At 46.4% G+C, this 13,984-nt stretch overlaps 2 protein-coding genes across 2 annotated transcripts; both read left to right on the top strand.

Annotated features, from left to right (window-relative positions):
• Nucleotides 1-338: 338 nt before the first annotated feature.
• EsH8_XII_000040 (uncharacterized protein) lies at nt 339-1,301 on the top strand (the record flags this gene model as incomplete). The annotated part of the gene is made up of 1 exon (XM_083273803.1): nt 339-1,301. One exon carries the CDS (start codon nt 339-341, stop codon nt 1,299-1,301), a length of 963 nt encoding a protein of 320 aa, XP_083120417.1.
• A 10,079-nt stretch (nt 1,302-11,380) lies between these two features.
• Nucleotides 11,381-12,085, top strand: EsH8_XII_000039 (uncharacterized protein; the record flags this gene model as incomplete). The annotated part of the gene is made up of 1 exon (XM_083273802.1): nt 11,381-12,085. The coding sequence occupies one exon, from the start codon at nt 11,381-11,383 to the stop codon at nt 12,083-12,085; it is 705 nt and encodes a 234-aa protein (XP_083120416.1).
• Nucleotides 12,086-13,984: the final 1,899 nt, after the last annotated feature.

Raw genomic sequence — 13,984 nt, 5'->3', positions numbered from 1 at the left:
TATCTTCCTTGGGGTGTTGGCGAGAATGAGCTACGTCGGCTCGGACCGTCCCGCTTCACAAGTGTTGTGGGGCGTCGGAATGGAGTCCAAAAAAAAATCCCCTTTAGGAGCAAATGTGTGATGTCAGATTGCTTAGGTGTGGCTGGTGAGAAAAGTCAGGTGACTGTGGTGATGATGAGGGGATTGCAGTGGCGGACACGGAACGGATAAACAAATCTCCAGTGACTAGCGGTACCTGGGAACCGGACCAGTGACTAACCATCCTTTGCACATCACAGCACACTACTCGCCATTATCAACCTCCGCAACCAATGGCGCCAACAACAACAGTTGCGACCATGGTCACGTCAATACTATCTGCGCCGCTTACGCGAGACGAATTCATCGACGCGAGAAACCATCAAGATCAACAGCTAAATGCCGAGTTCGCAATCATTCGGGACGAGCTCTGCAGCATCAAGAGCACCATCAAGCAAGTCGAGCTTCAATCACAACGCGCCGAAGCACGCTCGCACAACAGCAGCCTGAAAAACCCATTACTGCGCATTTCAGCCGTCCCTGCCTACCGGGATAATCGCCTTGTCCTTCCCGATGGCGACTTATTCCCCTCAAACGCCAAAGAATTCTATGCCCTCCGGAGACCCAGCGTGAACTCTCGACGGTTGCGACAACTGGCCTATCTCGTCGACTTCTACGACGTCGAATACAATGCGTGGGCTCTTTACGACCAGGACGGTTACGACTACGAGGAATGCGACGAAGATTCGAATGCCGCGGCGGCGCCCCAGCCTGAACAAACTCCCAGGCTGGCGCTTGAAGATGCCGTCCGTCTGTATCCCGAGCTGGCCGTCGATGCCCTCGAGGGTATCCTCCGCCTCAACGAGGAGAACTTTATCAACTTTCGAGAACGGGCACTAGCGCTCCGCCGCCAGTCGCCGCCGCAGCCGGTGAAGCGGCAGCAAGCTTCCGACCCGACCGATGGTGCCCCGAAACGAACACCACCGCCGAAACGGGTCCACAAGCCGATTGTAGGTCGGGCGTTGCCAAAGACGGTTCCAGACCCAGCAGTACTTGCGGAGCTTTATCATGGAGAGGAAAGGGGCGACGAAGACGACGGCGAGGCCAAGAGCGGGAATACAATGCCTGTGTGGGACGATGGTTCGGGAAGACGGAGGTTCCAACAACATGTACTCGCCCTGGCTGCCCGTGGCCCTCGGTCGAGCGATGGAAGCCCTACGAATGCAGAAACCCTGTCGAGGGAACACAGATCATCGCCTCGTGCCCATACACCGCCGGTGTGAGTGTTTGCTGGCTGCACTCCAGATCGAGGGAAATGACGCGAACCGACGTCCATGGGCGATTACGACCGGGTCATCCATGATACTGATCCAAAGACGCCCCCGGAGTCGGGATGAAGCTCTGAGTGGACGCTCTTGTGACCCTCCGCTCTGCTCTTCGCATGTGGGAAAACATGTCGGATCCCCCTGGCGTGGACACCAAGTAAACGGCTATTGCCCACGCATGCACAAAAAAGCTACACAAGAGCTGTAGCTTGTGTCGCTACTGATGCCTGTATATGGCTTTGGTGTGAATAAGGACGAGTAATTATTGAAGGTCGAACAGGTAAGGGGTGTACTTCTTACCAATTTGTTGCGCCTCACTGACGATAACAAGCTCGTCGGCATACTTATCTGATCGAAAGGGCTCGGATCTTAAGAGAGGGGCTTTGGGGAGACCTGGCTGTGTGGTAACTCTACAGGCTCTCTGTTGATCAGCCCGTCCATGTTTTGGATTGTTTGATAAAGTCTTTCTCGGCCCACCCGCTCGTTTCCAGCCGCGTTGAGTTGCAAAACTCCTATCGGGATGTCTGACCAAGGCAGCCTGTCGCGCTTCGTCCCACGAGAAGTGACCTGCCTGTCTGGCGTTGCCGTAGCTTCTTCATTGAGCTAGCTTCCAAGGTCTTGAAACCCAGGTTTAGACCCTGTTGAGCAGGCCACGAATGATAGCGGCCGTGGCGAAGCCCCGTAGCCGCTTCACGGACAGCCCGGTTGAGGCGTGGCCGGTACCAAGTCGGTCCCCTGCTCAACGTCGTCAAAACACAATATCGGCGGGGGAGTCTGCGCTGGCGACGCGGGGCAGATAGTGGGCAGTTGAAGGTTGATCAAAGGTTGGTTGATGATCAGCGTGAGTGTTGGTATTCTAGTTCATCCTTGAGAAAACCAGCCATGCTTCTTGGCCTTGGAGTCGATGGTAGGTCCGGTCAATGCGAAGTATGGATGCGGATCAGGATAGTGTGGGTGATATTGGAGATCCCGTAGTAGATCTAGTAAACGAAGCAAGTGGCGATGCACCCAGCTGACGTGAACCTCACCCGCCTCGCGACATCACGCAGCCTTGGTTCTCATGATGCTTCGCCGGGGCTTTGCACAGCCAGCCCGTCATGACCAGCGTCGTTCCACCAGCCTGCACAATATGCCCTTGAACGGGGAATACGAGCTGATGTTTCCCAACCAGGACATGTTTTACGAAGCTGATGATGTCCAGGATGGCAAGCTTGCTGTGGAATACGACGTCGTCCCCTCATGGTCGCTTTCGTTGCGGCAGATCCATCATGCCGTTCTGGCTGCCTTGGCCATGGCCTGTCTCGTGCTGGAGAGGTCCAAGTGATGACCGCCCCCCCCAAAAAACCCCAATGCGGCGCGATCCTGCTGCAGTACTTCCGAGTTGGGTCAATTATTCCGTTCCGACCGGTTTTTCTATGTAAAATACTGGTCGGAAAAACATGGCACCAATCAGACTCATAGGCCGTGTGGGGGCCGCATGTACCTCTCGATTAACTAGATAAGGCAACCGAATGTCTCGCTGTGCTGTGGGCGACGATGAACAACAGCGAAGCAAGCCGCGGAGGGGATGCGAGATGGAATTCAACTGGTTGAGTCGCGACGGCGACCATGCCATGCCGGGAGGATTTTCAGCGGGTGATTAGTATTATGGTGTCGACAGGGCATGCCCATAGGGCAGGCGGCTGGGACATGACACCGTTCGTGAGCGTTGATGAGATGGTACGGCAGGTATTGAGGAATGAATGAGCGAGCAGGTGGGTGAGTCGGGGCGGGGATGGGTTTGGTTTCCATGGGCCGAGTGCAGTGATTGATTTTCCACGACAAGTTGAAGCGATGGACAGCGCGAATTTGCCAGGAGGTGCAAGGAAATAAATGCATGTGTGGTACTTTGGGCTATATCTGATGTCTGACAACTGTCGTGTCTGGCTGTGTTGGGCACGTTTTCTTTTTCGGCGCCAACGGCAGTGGGGGCTGCAGAGGTGCTAAAACAAGTGCCCCCCCCCATGAACTGTTGTTAAATTTGACAACACGACTAGTCGACTTGGTTGCTTTGATCGAATGCCTTGGTTTGGCGCCTTTTGTTCCCACCCGTCTCTTTCATTATACCGGCCCAACGGCAAGGCAAGAGGGTTCGGCAACGGACTTCGAGCATGGTAATTGTCAGGTAGTGGAACGTATGGGGCCAATAGTGTATATTGATAAGCTTGTCCGAATAATGACAGTAACAGGGATTACTTCTACCTATATAAGAGAATGTGGCTTGGACCCCGTATTGCATCGATAATGTATGGGTATCGCATACGTTTCATATGCATCTATCAAACAACCGTGCATTGCATGGTTCTGACCGCCTGGGTCTGACAGCATGGTTCTGACCGCCTGGGTCTGACACACCCCCCTAGATTCAAGGCCTGCCTTGAAGCTATTCACAACCTCTAATCCGTCTCTTCTGCTGTCAACAAGTGGGTGATATCGACGAGACGAAGAAGTCGTACGAATTCTGCATGTTTAGTTGCCTGCAGAGGTTTAGTAAGACCGTCAGCAATAGTGCTGTTGGTATCCATCCATTTGAACTCAATGGAACCCATCTGTAATATCTGCCTTGCCCATAGATTCTAAATATCAAGATGCTTCAACCTAGACACTCTTTATAGTCGTTCAGACGTCAACAGACGAAGAGTTTATTGGTTATCACAATAGACGGTTGGAAATCCGTCTGGTTGAATCTCTAGATCTCTCATCAACCGCAACGTAGCAATATAATCTCTTGTTGCCTGCATGAGGGCAACAAGCTCTGCTTCTATAGATAAAGTCACAACACTTCGTTGTTTGGTTGCTCTCCAACTAATTAGCCTACCAAACAGCATGGTAATATAGCCTTAGCTGCTCCAACGTATAGTTGGATCATCTATAAACGCAGCGTCTGACAAGCAGTACAACCTTTTATCGTTAGATCCATTATATTTAATAGCTAGTCCCTTAGTTCTAGCTATATAGGCTAGACAGTAATCTACTGCTTGATTATAAGCTGGCCTAGGATTCTATAGGTATTCTCTAAGTCTAGAAGCTATATATAAGATATCCAGCCTACTGATTACTACTATGTAGTTAATTAATCTAACTTTACTCTAGTAGTTAAGAATCTGCTGCTTAGATGCCTAGCTTATATACAGGACCAACTTCTTAGATCCTATTAGTGTCTTTAGCTAATTATCTCTTCTATTAATCTTATACTTCGTGATTAGCAAGTCAATATAATTATTAAGGGATAGCTAGATCTTCTTGTTGGTAGTATCTTAAAGTATTCTAATCCCTAAGAACTACTTTAGATCTCCTATATTACGGAGTTAATAATAGTTGTAAAGTTCCTTTTTAACTACTGCTGCTCTCTCTTGTTAATCTAGAAGGTATACAACAACTATATTATCTATAAAGATAAAGATAATAATCCCATCCTTTATAAATATATAGTTATCTTTAAACAACTGTTTGAATCTAAGTTAAACTATAGTTTATATAATATGCTGTTGCTATAGGAGTAGTAATCTCTAAAGTCCGTATAGAGCTTACTGTAGTAGCAGATAGTTCCTATAGTCTTTAAAACCTAGTGGGTATCTAATATAGACTAATTCATCTAGCTATGCGTTTGTAAAGGTATTTACAGCATCTAATTGCTAGAACTATAATCTAAACCTAGCACTAAGTGCTATTATCGTATAGAAGGTCTTAGCTGTAAGAGTTAACGCTATTATATTAAGATTATTCTAAGGTTGTAGATTCCCTTATATATAGATCCTAGCCTTGTACTTCTATAGATAACCGTACTTATTAAACTTATACGTAAAAACCTACAATAGAGGGATTACGAAGTCCTTCTTCTAGTTGACTATACTTAGGTTCTTCTTCTTCTATATGCCTATTTCCTAGTGATGCTGTAGCTCTGTTTTATAGGCTTCTTTCTACTACTAGAAGAAAGGGTGGTTCTAGGCTTCTCTCTAGTTCTATAGTGTTAGTAGTAGATCCCGCTTATATATTTATAGGACTATACTCTAAACCACACTTTAGAAGGCTGAATAGTATACGTTAGAAGTTACTACTATATACATAATAAATTGTCTTTATTAGTTACTACTAGAATTAGTCTGTATTACCTTTCGTAATAGTCTCTTTTGCCTTAAAGCTTTAATTATATTAGAAGTATTAATTCCTTAACTTGTATTATATTTCTTGCAACGTTATAGTGGTGGTGTTGGATCCTGTCAACCTACACCCTTAAAAGTGCCATCCTGGCTGGCAGTATTAACATCGCTGCTGGCTGGTTCTAGATATAGCGACGGCAGTGTTAATATTAGTAATTATACAATAATAATTATTCCTACAGCTAATCCTTTATTACTTATACTTCCTGGATTACTATATTAATCCCTATATAAAGAGTCTTTATCTTCTTGTTCTTCTGCTTCTTTTCTTTCTGTAGTAGTATTTTAAAGACGCATGCACTTAGGGCTAGTAGTCAGGTTGGGTATAGTGTTATATAGTTAACTTAGACTTTAAATATAGGATTCTTAATCAATAGATTCCTGTTCTTACTGTTGTTAATAGCTTCCTTATTAATTCCCTTTCTATATTACTATAGGAATAATTTATAGCAAGGACGATAAGAGAGGCTATAGAATTAAATTATAGTAATTATTATAGCTATTACTTTAATCCTAGGATTCATCCACCCCCCCAGGCGACAACAAGCCGCCAGGCAGGTACTCTAAAGAAGAATATATAATTAGTAAAGAGGCTGAAGCTGTTAACAGAAGTTAGTCTTTATATACTATTATAGTTAGTTAAGCCTGGTTCTATTAAGTATAGGCTTCCGCAATTACTACATTACTTATAATTACGTCGATTAATAGATCTAGCTCTTTATAGATTTCCACAATATCAATAGCATCAAGTTGTACCCTTAGGGATATCTGCTTGTCTGCTATTATATCCTCTATTATTGGATTATATAGAATCCCCTTATTAAACGTTACATCCCTTATACAGAATACTTAGTTTAACGTTAGCACCTATATTCTATAGATTATTAGACTCTTGTATCTATAAAGATATCTAATATAGGCTCTTAAGGCAGTTTTAGCGTTCTTATTCCTGCCGGCTAAATAATCCTTTATAAGTAGGTATACCTTACAGCTATATCTCTTAAGATAGTGTATTATTAGTTTTTCTAGCAGCTAGGTTCCTTTCTACTAGTTTAACCAACTGTTAAGGCAGCCCTGTAGCGTCTTCCAACCTTATAATCTTCTTGGCGTTAAGTTAGATAAATATACTAATACTGCTGTAGTTTCTAGCTATAGATTTTATAGAAATCCAGCTCTAATCGACAGAGCTCTAGCGTCTTTAAATACTACCCCCCTAGATCTCTCTGTAGTTCCGTTCTACGTTAGGGTATATAGTACTAACTACAGTAGAATTATTCCTTTATTAGCAGTATATTCGTTAATATTGCTCTATAGAGTAACGTCTCCATCCAGTTGGATAAATCTAACTCTAATACCGTATTAGACCTATAAATAGGTAATTAACTATCTAATATTAATTAGACCTAATAGTCGGTAATACAGTAGAGATCTTTAGAGCTTCTACTTGGTATACAAGCAGGAAGTCACTATATTAACTGTTGCTCCGTTGTATACCTTATTCTATAAGAAGAAATCGATATTAATTTTCTTAAATAGGTATATAGTCTTATAGGTAGGTTGTCGTCTCGATATTATCCTTATAGCCTTTACTAGGCGGCAAGCCTTATAATCTTCTACTAGTAATCCGATTACTTCTATATTGCTACAGGTAACTCCAACTTAGTTAATTACCTGCTTGCTGGCGTACCTAAGTCTTTCATGCTACAGCTTAGCCCTAGCAGCTTGCCGTTAGTTGTCTCCTATTGACTTTAATCTATAAGGAATAAAGTAAGTAGATCTATCCTTTATTGCTTCTTTAAGGTGGTATTAAGAGTTAGAGGTCTATACTTTATACGCTAGATTCCCCTCTGTATCCTTAAAGCACCTTTTCCTTATAGAGAACTATAGACCTTATGATTTTAGTCTATACGTACTAATTAGGGTGGTTTCTACTTCTAGAACTAAATAGGCGTTGTAAATAGAGAGCTAGATCTTATTATAGTTGTAGTCAAGTACTTTAACTATTATTATACCCTTAGTAATAGCTGTAATTAAACCGTTTAGCGTATTAAAGTCTTTAGTAACTAGTTGAAGATCTCTAAATCTCTCCTTATTCCACAAGAGAGTATCTAAGGCTCCTATATCTATAAGGACAGAATACTGTAGATTATTACTTTTAACGATATACCTACATGCTCCGTTTAGTTCTTATAGAATAGTTAGGCTGCTCTAGTCTAAATTATCTAACTAATCTATATCTAAATTTAACAGTAATACCCTTACGAAGTTGGTATTCCCTTATCGTTTAGATCGTTATAGGTTGCTAGGTTGTTGACGTTAATTCTTTTAATTCTTTACGTTAATTTATTGTTAGATTACTAGAATCTTCTTCTTGTAATTCTCCACCAGCTGTAACTTTAATTAATCTCTAGACCATCTAGAAGGTCTAATAATCAAGTTGTAATAAAGGTAATCACTATAGTAGTGTTCCTTATTATACAACAGACAATATAGTGGTTGTCTTCCTTTAGACCTACTGCCCTAATTCGGCTTAGAGGTAGAAGGTTAACCTAAAGGTTGGTTTACTTGTTAACTATCTTCCGTTTTATTCTGCTAAGTAGTATAAGCTCCTGCTTTCTTAGTTGGCTCTAAATTACCGTTATTATCTTTAATCTAGTACTTAAAGTCTATTAATACGTCGAGACCCCTAGTCTTCTAATCTTCTAGTAGATCTTATTGACTGCTTAGTTAATAGCTGAGTGGTTAAGCAACAGACGGATATATAGTTTTAAGAGCTTAAATAATAAGGTTGACTTAATCTAACTTAGTAGTTAGCTGTAGACAGTTAAGACGTACTGCCTTCTGCAGTAACGTCTAGGCAATATAAATCTAGTTAATAATATTAGTTCTTTATATTTATTAAAGATGGTTGGTGAATTCCTTATAGGCAAGATTCTTCTAGGTTTATATAGACCTCTCGAAGCTAGATTTCAGTATCATTAGAGCATCTTATAGAGTATCAGCATCTACTAGCATACTAATAATCGTTAGATTAATAGTATTAGTAATATCTCTTATAGACTTCTATAGAGCATAAATTCTTTATTTGTAACGTTTTAATTCCTCTAGATATACCTTTCCATCTACCTTAAATGTAGCCAGTTGGATTATATTAGCGCCATCTAGAAGAACTAGTTTAATTAGTTCCACTAGAGCAGTTGTTCCAGCTGGATTACAGAATTCTTATACCCCGTTAGACTTAGCGTTTATTCTAACGTAGGTATACCATTCTAGCCACTCTTTCTCGCCCTTCAACACCACAAGAGCTCTAATTAACGCCATCTTGAGTAGCAGAAGAATATTGTAGTTAAAGCTATTAGATTAACCACAGTTCCAACCGTCGTAATAGCCGAGGGATTAAATAAAGCAACTAGGCGTAATCCGTCAAGCAATCTAGGCTTATAACCTGTCAGGTAGTAGAACGTATAGGGCCAATAGTGTATATTAATAAGCTTGTCCGAATAATAACAGTAACAGGGATTACTTCTACCTATATAAGAGAATGTAGCTTGGACCCCGTATTGCATCGATAATGTATGGGTATCGCATACGTTTCATATGCATCTATCAAACAACCGTGCATTGCATGGTTCTGACCGCCTGGGTCTGACAGCATGGTTCTGACCGCCTGGGTCTGACAGTAATGACGCGCCAACACCCACGGCCGCCTTTTAATGTGCCGGGCGAGACTTGGGTTGGTTCTGCCTTCTCCAAAGTGGCTTATATTTCCAATGATGCGTTCATTCGCTGATGATGTGGCTTCGGTATGGGGACGTATAAAGGCGTGTGGGACAGACGGGCCGGAGCATTGAACTTTCGGGGGCTCAAGCTGGTCGGCCGACTCGACGGAGGGAGGGAAGCTCGAGACTGGGACTTCCCAGGAAGCAGGAGGGAGCTACGGTGCCGTCTGGCCCCTACTTCGACAGGCCCCCCTCCTCCTGCCTTCTTCCAAGTTGGGCCGGCCTAATTTAATACCCACTTTCGCAGTCTTGCACTTGCATACCTGGACTGCTCAGGCTTGCAAGGCAGCTGCAGTCAACAGCCACTTGCTCTCAGCCAAGGTCTTCGCAGATTTGTCCCTTGGGCCCACTGACAATGTCAACCCGACCCGACCTGCGCACCGCCACAGCTTCCAACGCTGCAGCACCCAACGTCTACACCAACCAGTCAACCAACCAACCAAAACATTGCGGCTATTGCAGGGACTGCGTACTGGTGGACTGCTGGGCCAATCTCCACCAACGCCAGAATCCATCTAGTGTGCAGCTGGCAGGAAACTTACATGAATCGTGTCTATGCTTCAGAGCGGCAGCGCCATTGAGGGCTGATAAATGGATGGCCTACGCCCGGATAGGTAGATCCCAAGGGGTTTGGGCTTGGCTGCACGCAAAATCACGGGCGGGCGGACTGCTTGTAGTGCATTCCCTGGAAGAGTGGCCGGGGTCGGTTGACCGAGAGTGATTGTAGTGGGATGAGGATGAGTGGTGAGCATCGCTGACGTTTTCTCGGGGATCTTGAGGGGGGATGTAGTAGACCGGTCGCCGTTGTCATCCTGGTAGGTTTTTAAAGTCACCTATCCACCTGCCCTGCCCTGCCCGGCCGACCTGCCTGCCTGCCCGACCTGCCCGACCTGCCCGCCCGCCTGCCCGACCTACCTAACTTGCCCGGCCGACCTGCCCGCCTGTCCGCCCTGCCCGACCTGCCCGCCCAACCAGCTTATTCGACCTCCCCGCCCGCCTCCCCGCCCGCCTGCCCTGCCTGCCCGATGTACCTGCCCGGCCGACCTGCCTGTCTGTCCGCCCGACTTGCCCGGCCGACCTACCTAAACTGTTTAGCCGGACGCACCCAAGACTAGATGTGAAGGCCAGGTTTAGTGATTTAGGGATCCCTAGCGATAAGCAGTAATGACGCGCTCGCCATGCCCTCTAACGTTCTCCATTGGCTCATTCACGTAATGGCGGGGTCCTCCAAATGTCATAAAACAGTGAAGACGCTAGATGTTGTGGCACTACTCAAGGTACATGGCCGCACAACTCCAGCACCTACAGGCACCAGCACCAACTGCACACTCACTGTCCAGCCAGGATGATGTAGTCTTGGGGCGCCGTCTTTTGTATCGCGGGTTTAATATCTAGAGCACGAGACTGAAGTTAGTGAGGGGAAGACAAGCATTCTTGGCAGCTCAGATACTAGCTGAATCGCTGTGGCACCAATAATGGTGACAGTGCGAAGTGTGGAAGGGTCTAGAAAGGTGGAGGAGAATGGGATTGACGGCGCGAGAATGCGGAATGGTGAGGTTGTAGAAGAAAGTGGGATAAACGAATAGAAGACCAATTGATCAATCGGCTAAACGACTAATTATTCATTCATGAGTGGAAAAGGGAAAAGGATACCGAGTTGAATTGAGGAAAAGCCGCTTTGTCACTCCACGGGAACGTCGGCTGCCCCCAAAAGCACCAGCCACAAGCAGTGTGCTGCAGCTGGCAATGACACCCACCAGCCCAGCACGAACAACCTTAATGCGCTTGACACTCAGCGACATTGGGCTTGATCTCCTCAAGGTTTCAAGGCAACGCCACTCTCGGAAGTTAGTTTCCTTAGCAAAACGTGGGGTATAGTTATACGCTCTACGCCTCAACACGACTAAAATACCATGCGAGGTTCTCTCACACCGGATTGAAGCCCTCAAGCTTGTGTCTACTGATTCACCACTCAATCTGGGCCCTCCAACCTTTTATTCCTCATCCCGCATTTGTCATCTCAAGTTCTACTCGGTGATCTATCTTCATTATCGGAAAGATGGCACAACAAAATGCTCAGGCCGGCTCATCCGAGGTCATCCTGCCCAAAGCTCCAGGACGGGAGGGTGAGGATGCGAGAGAGCGCCTCAATGTCATGATCGATATTTTCAACAATGGCCTTCGCTCCAGCGGAAAGGCTGACCGGGGCTTCTACAACGAGATTCGGGCAGCCATGCACATTATATACAATTGCAACCCCGGTGACTTTACGATATCCCGCCCCCTCACCGAGGCCGAGAAGCGACAGGCCCGAAACGGCAACTCCCAAATGATCCTGGTGCCTCTAGGGAACAACCACTATAGGGAGCTGGACATGATTTGCGAGATTGAAGGGATTACCTACGTTGTTGAGGTCAAGAACACGAAAACGAGCGACCAACATCAATTGCGGGCCAACGTTCTCTTGGCACGGCGGCAGGGCTGGGGCGTCATGTACGTTCTGCGAGACAACAAAACCAGCCAAGCACAGGCTCTCAGGAAGACCTTCCAGACGATTCCCGAAGCGCAGTACCTACCACCCTTGAAGATTGTCTGCATCTCGGACAAGATCGAGGACGTATTTTATGACGGTAAACCTCGAGAAATCCCACAGATCGTCACGAACCTTGATATATTCAATCGGGACTACTGGGAGGGTGAGCTCAGTAGAAAGGTGTCTTTCTCAGAGGCACGGGAACTGTCGAGGAAACAAGAGCAGCGATGAAGAGAGTAGAATAGGTTCACTGCGGCACAAAGTCTTAGACATGGTAGCTCCAATCCTTATCTCCTTGTAGTCAACTCCAAGGCATGCCTGCACTTTTCAGCATCGCGGGATACCTCTGGCTGAGAAGTCTATGCCTGGTTCGGATCCCGAGATCTTGCCTAGTGTGCCAATTTCATCCCACTTAAAGGCCGTATCATGCCCTTCCCCTATCATTTTATGTCCGCCTCTGTCACCCACGGTATTGCCCAGTTTTCATTCCTCGCCGCCAACCGCCAGGATACCTCCATGTCATCCCCCAGCCCCACCGTCCCTAAAACCATTTCTGGTTGCAATCTCAGGCAAGGCGTTTGAAGAGACGAACGCTACCTGTAAACCGTTCCCACAGGAATTGCGCTTACGAAGTAGAGACAGGCAGATGCTCGGGATTAGTTAGTTACTACGCTACGTTGAACTTTGTCGGGCGAGGAGAAAAGCAACGATATAGTAGACTTCAGTTCCATATCTTACAATCACCAGAAGATTATAATCGGCCGTGCTCACCACGATCATTCCTAGCTGCGGCCACTGAGGGTGGCTACATAACTTGGGTTGAGGTGGCGTGGAGTAGACGTCTTGGGAAAATCATTACGCGTTGGATCCCAGTAATGAAGATTGTTCGGGTTGAACGCTTCGTGGCCTGGGCGACCCTGAATCGACGGGGAAGCGCAGTTGGGCTGCAGCTTCATTCCGCCAGAATGGTCCTTCTCGGATCTCAATGGGGCTGGGATCGGGCGGTTCGTGCGACAGACCTGGAGGAACCTCGCCGTCATGGGTGGCGGGCCCGGGCTGACCGGGGGCTCGAGTGTCGCCCCCTTGACGTGACGCGGCACCAATCGCCGTATCTGCTCCTCAAAAGTGGATCGCTGCGGGGACACGGTGCCGGCTCTGGGAACCGCAGCCGACGGTCCTGTTTGGAGGTTCTCACTAGAACGCGGCATCGTGCTGCATGAAATGCTGTGATAGGTATTACAGAGATGAAAAGAGGATAGAAAAAAAAAGGAGAGCAGGGAGGAAGAAATGAATCCCCTCACTTCCCCTCATACTTGTTAGACATGACAAAAACAACAACAATAGGCTATTGGCAACGTCATACAAGCAAACAAAATACACCAGAACGGAAGCAAACAAATAACCAACATGCATGCTCACCTGTCCAACAACGTCACGTATGGCTAGGGATGCCAGATGGGCCCCGCACAGTGCAATACATGGAATATGCTTTCGGGGGTGCAAGACGGCTGGCTCTCCTTATGCACGCTCGAGACTGTAATCTCCCAAACTGCCACCAACTCCGGCCCCCTGGAGGATGCAACAAGGGCCAAAAAGCAAGAGTCAAAAGCAAAACATACAACACCAGGTATTCGCTGGTCGTCACCGACCCAACTACTAATCCGGCCCTCACTGGCTTATCTATGGGAGAGCGGACGGGATCCCGAGTTCTCCAGTGGGTATGGTCGTATGTGCTAACTTTAACATGGTAAGCTGGCTATGTTCCATTGTGTTGTTCAGCCACGACAGGTTCACGTGAAGCGCATCAGCCAACAACGAGTATGATTCGCAGGTAAACTCAGACGTTGCACATGCCGATCGTATCAGGCTCTCATTATGATGACATTCCAAAGTCGACGCAACTGAGTTTGCCGAAAACTAACCACAAGCCTCATGGATGACGGATGTGTCCTTGTCCTGCTTATGACATGCGATCAGGTTCGTCAGGCATCTCATTCCGCGCCACTTTCACCACAAAAGTCAACGTCGGGAAAATGTCGTAGAGGCCATTGAAAGCTGAGGACATGATGTCACCAGTCACCCACCTCCCAGGCAGGTGTCCTTGGTGCAGATTATGGGATACCGGTGAAC

The sequence above is a fragment of the Colletotrichum jinshuiense genome, chromosome 12 (genome assembly GCF_051148585.1).
Source record: "Colletotrichum jinshuiense chromosome 12, complete sequence".
Classification (NCBI taxonomy): Eukaryota; Fungi; Ascomycota; class Sordariomycetes; order Glomerellales; family Glomerellaceae; genus Colletotrichum; species Colletotrichum jinshuiense.
This window is presented reverse-complemented; position numbering and strand designations above follow the sequence as displayed.